Consider the following 9,625-nt stretch of genomic DNA (forward strand, 5'->3'; position numbering starts at 1 on the left):
GAGCTTTAGGCGCTGATGGGTAGAAATGCATAATCACAGAGTAAATGAAAAAGTAATAGAAATAGTATGCAGCAGTTCACCAGCCAGGTGAACAAATACAGCCACAACAAACAGCAGAAGATAGGAAAAATCATAAAGCTAAAAACAAAAGGCTATAACCTTTAAAGCCATATGTGCAATTGAACATCCATGCATATTTGAATAAATATAAATGTAAAAATGCAAAAAGTGGTGACAGAAAGTAAAAAACAAAGACAAATTCCCACAAACCAACTGCCACTTAGATTGTTGCTAGTTACTTTGCTTTTTTTATTTAAAGTAACTGAAGGTTATCCAAGTTAAATCATAGTTTATCAAACTGGGAGAAGATTATGAGTTTGGTTTTCTGTTTGGTTAAATAAGAGTGTTGATGGTCAGGGTAAGTCACACTTGAAAATGAGGATCTGCTCTTGCACAATTCGCTTAGGTCAACAGTGGAAAAACTTCTGAGCACCGCGTTTCCTTACAGTATTCATCCCAACTCATCATTCTGATAGTCAGATGACAGACTAATAAAAGGAAGGGAAAGCAGCCAGATGATCAGCAAGTCCTCTGCTACCAATCACAAGGTAACATATCAGAACAATAAAATTAGAAATAAAAGTGAAGGGTAAGAACACAGAAACTGCTGTACAGGCAGGGCTACAAGAGGTTCTCAGCATGATGCTTTATGACACTGCATTTATTTTATGCTTCAAAAGATACTGTATTTGAATTCATTTATATAAATCTCTGAGCAGATACTTTAAACATAATAGCCAGATCAACGTCTGTCTAATCACTTGATGTTTGACTGATATGCAGTGAAATAATCTCATTTGTTTGTTTGTTCAATTTTAAGTCAGAAGAGAGGCAATTTACCGTGTTGATTTTTAATGAATAAAAGATACCACTTGATTAGCCTTTTGGGGTCTGATCGCATTTTTTCCCCTGCCAAATTTAAGTGTATGCCAACACCCGATTTGATCAGACCTTTCTTTTAATTCCATTTTTGTTTAAATTTCTTATGCCAAACACAGCTGATAGAACAACTGAGGGTTGGAGTGGGGGGCTTTTGTATATCTTGTTCCATAGTTCAACCATGATGCAAGATTTGATACTAATATATTTTGCTGCTAATAGGCTACCTCCCTGCTTCTACAAGTAACATAACAACCTTCCCCGCTTATAATGAGACAACAGAACAACACAGAGTCAAAATAATACAACAGCAGACAATATAATAATAATAATATAAACTAAGCACACTATTATATAAGTTACCTTTAAATTATAACAATAATATAGGTTAAAATGATAAATAGATGTATTGTATTTAAGAGATATGGGCAAGTTACAGCACCATCTAGCGGTCAGATTGGAGTAGTGCATGCATGCCGCGCCCCATTGTGCCAAAGTCTCTAGTCGTTAAGTGTGTTTATATTGATTATTGCCAGATTCACTGCATTTTTGTCTGATAGAAAACGATCAGACAAACTGGACAGACAATAATAAATAAAAAAGGAATAAAAAATGAAGTGTGGTGCTGACTTTTGCTGTCACTGCCAGTCACATGAGCTGCGTTCATGTGACTGGTTCACGTGGTTCCAGGAATAATAAGGGAAGGACCGCTTCTCAATCACACACTTTGCTGACCAGTGACTGACAGTTACGGCGGCACAGCCGACAGCCGAAGATTTAATCCAAGTTCACACCAACAGCTGACATACAAGCGACAGGTAACTGGTTTATCTTTGCGTCTGAGTCGTAGTCATTAAAGCAGCCTGCGGCTTTCACGCTCCGGTTATCAGACTTCGGTTGATTGTTTACACCGTGACTTAGCAGTTAGCTAGTTACATATGTTACATTTTGCATTGACTGATACCGTTAGAATTAAAACTGCGATAAAATGTATGGTAAATTTATGTTTCTTACTGACATGAACTTATTTGATACAAAGAGCAGTTTAAGTCCTCGTTGTGATTTGTTTTTATTGCTCAAATGGTGGCTGTTTTTGACTGCCTGACCCATTTTAGGCTTCCTGGCACAGGTGATAAGATAAACGTTTGAAAGCAGTTGGGGCTGTTTATACAAAGCCACGTTTAACTATCTAATTATTAAATGTTTAAGACATAACAAAGTCATTAGTGACGTCTGGTGCAGGCAGTATCCCATTTTAAGACGGCAAAGAATTAAAAACCCGAAGTTAAAATGAGGAGGAAATATAATACCGTCATGTACGTCGTAACATGGGAAATGGAAAGCGAAACTGCGAGGGACACTGACTTTCCATATTGGGTTATGAAAACGTCTGTGATGCAGCAGAGGACAAATTTAGGGTTTGCTCCTCTAAAGACAAGTGAAGTTTGGAATAAGGAAATGAGTTTTATCTTGTCAGTATACAGACGACAAACCAGCCAGATTTATAGTGCGGTGTTACTTTTATCAGCTGGTTTTATCTCGACGTTTCTTCCTGGTCTGTGGGCTGGAGGCAAAGGGAGGAACGTTATATCGTTACCGCAAATTGCTTTATATATACATATGTTATCTATATATTTTATCTGTATATATATCAAATCATCAATAAGTCTATAATACAGAATAGCTGAAAACAATGCTTGAAGGTCTCTTCCAGCTGAACTTGAATATATCATCTTGATATATCATGGGAAGATCATTGGTTCTGCTTAATATGGTGCAGTCGGTTGTTAACTTGATTGTATTTTCTCTGTGACTTCAGTATTGACTCACCCATTTGTCTGCCGGAAACCTCCCACATAAGGGAAAAAATTTCAGAACCCTTTAGCATTTAGACGTTCTTTTGGAAATGTGTTGGTTAGCATAGGAAATAATCAGTCATTGAGGTAAAAGTGAGGCTGCGGGGGTTATGTCAAAGAAAGGCGGCACAGCCCTCCACTATGACTCAGCAAATCTCCTTTAATGAGTCTTGCTATGGCAACTGTGATAAAAGCAATTGATGTGAATTTGATTCCTTTAGTCAGAAATGCAAGTCAGCAGTTAAGAAGGCTGAGGGTTCACTTCTTCAAATCACATCAAACCCATTGGTTAAGCTGTGTGTGAACGTGTGTGTGGTTGAACCACTTCTCTAATTGTCTGAAGAGATGGGGTAAATAACCTTGTCTTGTAATATAAATTCTAGTGGGCCGAATCAGAATGTCTAGGTTTTTGTCGTAAGCTTTCTCTATTTTGCAAATAGGTAATTAATTCACCCCCAGTAGCTGCAGGGCCCATGGGAAATCTCTCCACACCACCATGTAAATATAACCTGGTACGCGAAAGCACACTTCTAATACCCAACCAAGAAAACCACTCACATCTGTTTTCCTGCATAACACAGAATATAACGAGAGTTGAGCTTCAAGAAAAACCTGGTTTAGGTTTCAGAGAAAGGGAAACAAGTGATTGGAGTATGTCATGTGGTGCTTCAGTGTGGTTGCAGGGAACAGATGTCTGTCATCTCTGTACTTTTTGCATATGATATGTCATTGTCCTTGGTCATGTGATACCAAACCAGTTTCTCTGGAAATCATTTTTGTGGTCTCTTGGACAGACCCTGCATGTTTTCACAGGGTTTCCTTCTGGTTTTTTGACGTGCCTCAACATGTGTGCTAATTTCCTGTTGTGTAGGTGTGCTAAGAAAACCTGTTCTTGGTCTGGAGAAAGTGTCTGTGGCTGCGTTAGCAATGAGCCTCTTTCTGTCTGCTAGCTTCTGACTGACACAACGTCCATGTAAAATTGTGCTTGGCCCCAGACTGATTCAAATTCACTGTTCGCTAATCTTTTTAGAACAGAACTTGGGCGAATAAAACAAGAATTGCTGAATGTGTCTGTTTCTGATATTTTTGTTCTGTTATTCAGGTTTTTGATAGACTAATGTAATCGGTTGTCCTTTTATCAGGGCTGTCACCCCTGTGTTATTGCATCTCACCATGTTTATAAAGAAGCACTCTGTCTGCTCTGGTATGGATTTTGTTTGACTTGAACCTTCCTGTTTAGGTTGAAACTTCCACTCGATGCCTCTATTTAAAAGGGTACATTATGATCTCTAATGGGTCCATGTCAGTGCATATAGTTACATTGTGGGCGGTGTTTTCTTGCAGTGTGAACACTATGAGGACATCATATTCTTTCTGCTCTTTTAAGGGGGAACTGAAACCCAGTCTAATTTTAGTGAAGTAAATTACACTGACATTCTGTCAAAGCTAAGTTGCTGCCTATTGAAAGTCTAACGTAATTATCTTGTGTGAGCATATAGATTTAATTCCAAGGAATTAGTTGAAATCACTGTTTGTGTGCTTGCTGATAGAGTATGTTTAACTACTGGAAAGGACCAGCGTGACTGAGATGACAGGCATGACTGAGGATAAGAGGGCTTCCACTTGTAGATGCAACCAGAGTGATGTTGTCAAGTCACAAGTGTAACATGTCACAAGTTTTATTTTCTGTCCTTTCAGCTTTTTTTGGTGTTGCTTTCCTTCAGCCTAAGCGTTAATGAAAATACAAATTTTGCCCAGGATTGAAACAGAGTCACTCTTAGATTTAGGGTTACATCGTCATTGTAAGGTTTACTGATTGAATCAGAATTTATGCAATTACCATAATCAAATTATTTGTATTGCGTAAAGCAAAATAAACTTGTCCTCTTCAGTCAGAATGTGGCGTGCAGCTTTCCTGCTATTGGCTGCAAGCTTGTCGGTGAGCCTGGCCAGACCACACCTCAAAGCACTGTCCGATGAGATGGTGAACTACATCAATAAAGTCAACACTACCTGGATGGTGAGGTTTTTTTTTTTGTTTTTTGTTGTTGCTGTTATTTTTGTCTTCCCTTGGTGTAAGCAGTTCTGTTCAACTCAGTGTCCCTCTTTTCCTGCAGGCTGGTCACAACTTCCACAATGTCGACTACAGTTACGTCCAGAAACTCTGTGGTACAATGCTGAAGGGACCGAAACTGCCAATCATGTGAGTTTCATTAATTATCATGTCAGAGTTCGCATTGCATTACATTTGTATGTATGTGGAAGAAGAAGCATTGGTTTCATTGTCACAAAATGATACCCCACCTGCTTGCTACAGATGAAAGTGTGTCAAGTATGCTTATATTGTTGTAGCACCACACAGTAAAACCTGACTCTGTAACACTGTTCTCTGCAGGGTTCAGTATAGTGGGGACATTAAGCTGCCTAAAGAATTTGACTCCAGAGAGCAGTGGCCCAACTGTCCCACTCTGAAGGAGATCAGAGACCAGGGCTCCTGTGGATCCTGCTGGGTGAGTTTTAAACTCACTGCTTTAACGATATTTACCATGGGTGGAGTATTAGTATTTTGTTAAGGAGCAGGAAAGAATTTTTATGAACTGAAATTTTGATTGTGGTTGTTCACATGTTGAGGGATCACACGTGCACCCATGCTTCAAAGAGCCTCACCATCCCAACAGCGAGCAATACCCACCATCCTTAGACCCTCCATCAAGATAAGGGAAAATCTCCCCTCAAATTGTATTTGTTAATCTGTGACATGTCTTTCGTCTTTTGTCCACAGGCATTTGGCGCTGCAGAGGCCATCTCTGACCGCCTGTGTATCCACAGTAATGCCAAGGTCAGCGTGGAAATCTCCTCAGAGGATCTGCTGACCTGCTGCGAGAGCTGTGGCATGGGGTGAGTTTTGGCAATGTATGAAAAGTTTCCCTTCCCCAAATGTCCCCAACCGATTATTGCAGTGACATACTGAATGTGTGCGGACCATAATCCAAAGCTCGGTAGCAAAGGAAGACACAAGTCAGACATTTTATATGAGTGTATAAACTGGGCTTATTAAGCGGACTGCATATTTTGCCATCATCCACGTGAAATCCGAACTCAGGGTCACAGCAATCCCTGACCTCAATGTAACATCCCATTAAAATGATTTCAGTGACATTTCTTAGCAAGCATGCGTTAATGAATCAGCTCTTCAGTATCCTCGGACACAGTGCCAAGAGATAGGATTCAGAATCTGTATTTTGAGAGAAAAGTTTGGATCAGTACCTCCCTGGTAAAGTACAGGGTACATTTTGATCTTCAGGCTGAGAGTATATAGTGGCTGTCTGTAAAACAATGTGAGAAAACCTTTCTTTTTTTTTCCCTCCACACTTCTCAGTTGTAATGGTGGCTACCCTTCAGCTGCATGGGACTTCTGGACCAAAGAGGGGTTGGTCTCTGGAGGCCTCTATGACTCCCACATTGGTGAATTATGATTGCAAGTCATTCCCATGGTTGTACATGTCTGTGTGACGTCTACAGTTCTGACACTGTCTTTGTGTTTTGCAGGTTGTCGTCCCTACACCATCCCCCCCTGTGAGCACCATGTGAATGGCAGCAGACCCTCCTGCAGTGGGGAGGGTGGAGACACACCAGAGTGCGTCTACCAGTGTGAACCTGGATACACACCCAGCTACAGACAGGACAAGCACTTTGGTAAGAAATGCTGAAGGGAAAAAAGTTTGAACCCTCCATAACTAAGTGTTGAATTAGGGTGAAGCATATGTGTTTGTATGCTCGCCAAGATTAAATGTATGAAAGGTGGAATGAAGTCTAACATTTGAGCTGTATTTTGTTCTTGCTCTTTGATTTTCCTGTAAAAGTTAATTATAAATTTGGGTTACTCAGCCAGCGTATTAATGACATTTTTATGTCAGTATGTTTGTGTCTTAAAATGAGCCAAAGGCAGATCTAGGTACATATGGCTATGTGGGCTCACATGCCTCTGGATCTTAACTCAAAGTATGTTGCAGGTAAAACGTCTTACAGCATGCCCTCAGATGTCGAGCAGATTCAGGCCGAGATATACAAAAATGGCCCAGTAGAGGGAGCCTTTACTGTCTATGAAGACTTTGTGCTGTACAAGTCTGGTAAGAACACATGCACCATGAACAGATTAATATACAAACATGGACAATACTGAATATTTGTGCATTCCCGACCTGTTTATCACAGGGTAAACACAGATTGTCAAATCAATTTTATTTTTATTTGTGTAGCCCAGAAGGGAAAGCTTGCCAGGAAGAAAATGGAGGAAATCTCTCCCAGCTTGGACAGACAAGCATTAGATGTTGTATTTGCAGAACAGAACATCAAAGTCACAGAACATATAGAATATAAAAAATGTCTGATTCATGAAGATAAGAATTATATGCAAAGAATATGGATTCAGGAAGATAACTGAGCAGTTTGAGGTGTCACCATGTGACCTCCTCTCCACCCTGCTGACATGGAAGAGGACAGGCCACACATAGAGAAAATATCTATATTTTAATGATGAAAATACACAAGTATGAAGATGGCAAAGCATAAGTGAGCGATGATCCATAATGGACCCTGATATAGATCCAGTGTATCTGCATGAGGCAGCAACAGACAGCAGAATGAGAGTTTCCCAGGTGTACGATGGTCCAGCAGAGTCTCTGAATGAAAAGAGGAGAAGCCCAGAGAGAGAAGAAGGAACCAAATAACAAAATAAACAAAAGACAGTGCTCTGTGATTCTGTGAAATGTTTCTGGACTCAGATTCTTTGTTGTAAATGTTCTATTTTGTATTTTTGCCTCTTTCTTTCCCCCTTGTCTCAGGTGTGTATCAGCATGTGTCTGGGTCTATGGTGGGTGGGCATGCCATCAAGATCCTGGGCTGGGGGGAGGAGGATGGTGTTCCCTACTGGCTCTGTGCCAATTCCTGGAACACTGACTGGGGTGATAACGGTGAGCAGAGACAAATATTTTACTACTTTTAACAGTCATTCATTCAACAATAGCCTCACTTTAATATTAACAATAGTCTTCCTATTTACATACATAAAGGCACTGGACTATTAGAGACCCTCATGTATAATGCAGTATCACACACCAAGTGGAGCCTCAAATGATCACAGTGTCAAATCAACATTTGTTTGAGAGCATCTTGAAAAATTAACACTGCAGATTTTATTTCCAGGGATTTGGAATTAGACTATTAGATTACACATGTAACGCTAATAAGACTTTGTGCCATGTATAGTGTTAAAATAATGCACATAGGCTGCCATCATATGATTAATATGATCATATGATACGTTAATGATTTTAAATGTGAAGGTTTTACTTTTTCTGCTTTTACTTTTGATATTCAGATACATTTTAGCTGATGTTATTTATTTTTATTGTATTATTATTGTATGCTTTGTGGTAATTTTTGCTTTTAATTAAATAATATAAATACTTTTTAGGAAGACAAGAAGATATGTGTGTTAACTGTCCTTTGGTCTGTTTTTTTTGTTTGTTTGTTTTCAGGATACTTTAAATTCCTGCGTGGATCAGATCACTGTGGTATTGAATCTGAGATAGTGGCAGGGATTCCCAAATAAAACCTAAGGTAAGACAACAGAACAATGCAGCTGGAATACATGGATGTGTATTTTTACACTTTTCAAAGACTTGAAGTCTTTGAAAATCCTCAACAAAAGTCTGAGTAATGAATGTGGTTTGAAGTTTGTGCCTTACTCAGTGTTTTTCCTCTTGCAGGCTTTGAACTGCAGTGCATCTGCCGTCATTTGATTATCACTAGAGGATGACACACTCCACGTTCAACTGCTTTTGTTCCCTGAAGTTAAATCCCACTGATGATCTTGCATACACATTACGTGTTTTTTCTTCTTTTTTTTCTTTTTGACGGCACATTGAAACAACTCCAGCCACTTTAACATAATTTAGGTGGATTAGCAGATGGAGTATGACAGCAGCTGTGTTCCTGAGCACAAGTCTCTGCTGTCGAATTGAAGGTGTTTTTTCATGAGCTGCTGCGAGGTCCTGTTCCCTCACCTGTTGAAGCAGTCAAATGTGGACTGTCACTGTTTTGTTCCCCCCCTGTTGTCACATTTGCTTGCTGTACTGATGGGAAGTTGTGGGCCATTATTTGATTCTGAATCAGGCAGCAAAGGTCAGTTTTGTTTAGTTTAGTTAGTTTTTAATGATCACAGCTTTTATCAGATTTTTTTATCCAATATTTTTCTCAGTATTGCAAAGGCCACTCCATAATGTTAGGATGTACTCTCTGTAATTGGTGCCTCTTGGTGTTTTTGAACTTACAGTTTAAACACAAATAGAGTGTTTTTATTGTCTGTCTATTGATCAAAATATTGACACATAACTTTTGTTCTGAAGAAATAAAATAAAACAATATTTGGCTCCCAATATGGTGTTATTGCTTTTGATTTGTAACCTTTTTGTGTGACTGATTTGAAGCCTGTCAACACCTGCTGGGACTGAGTCACAAACAAAATGACTGATGATGATAGGTGACAGATTAATGGATGAGTAGGTGAGAGTCAAAACATCATTGTAGGTTTCTGCATCTAAATGTTATTCCAAATAGGTCGATGAAACAGTAAATGTGTGGCATAAACTTTAAACATAAATCTGTTTTAAATTATTTGAGGAAGGGCTAGCTAGAAACATTGCTTTCACTCCCTGGACAAGCTGTATGGGTGACAAAGTTGCAAGGATGCAAACGCTATTTCAATTCAAAATAATTGAAAACATGAAGATACGTGCTCTAAAGCTTTGCCACTTCCGCCTTGCTGT

General features: G+C 39.3%; 1 protein-coding gene across 1 annotated transcript; it reads left to right on the forward strand.

Annotated features, from left to right (window-relative positions):
- Positions 1-1,599: 1,599 nt before the first annotated feature.
- Positions 1,600-9,235, forward strand: ctsba (cathepsin Ba). Its single transcript, XM_046384000.1, has 11 exons — positions 1,600-1,757; positions 4,688-4,815; positions 4,913-4,998; positions 5,191-5,305; positions 5,578-5,693; positions 6,175-6,260; positions 6,345-6,491; positions 6,809-6,925; positions 7,640-7,768; positions 8,336-8,417; positions 8,567-9,235. The coding sequence occupies exons 2-10, from the start codon at positions 4,693-4,695 to the stop codon at positions 8,407-8,409; spliced, it is 993 nt and encodes a 330-aa protein (XP_046239956.1). The 5' UTR covers positions 1,600-1,757; positions 4,688-4,692; the 3' UTR covers positions 8,410-8,417; positions 8,567-9,235.
- Positions 9,236-9,625: the final 390 nt, after the last annotated feature.

Source organism: Scatophagus argus, chromosome 1, assembly GCF_020382885.2.
Source record: "Scatophagus argus isolate fScaArg1 chromosome 1, fScaArg1.pri, whole genome shotgun sequence".
Classification (NCBI taxonomy): Eukaryota; Metazoa; Chordata; class Actinopteri; family Scatophagidae; genus Scatophagus; species Scatophagus argus.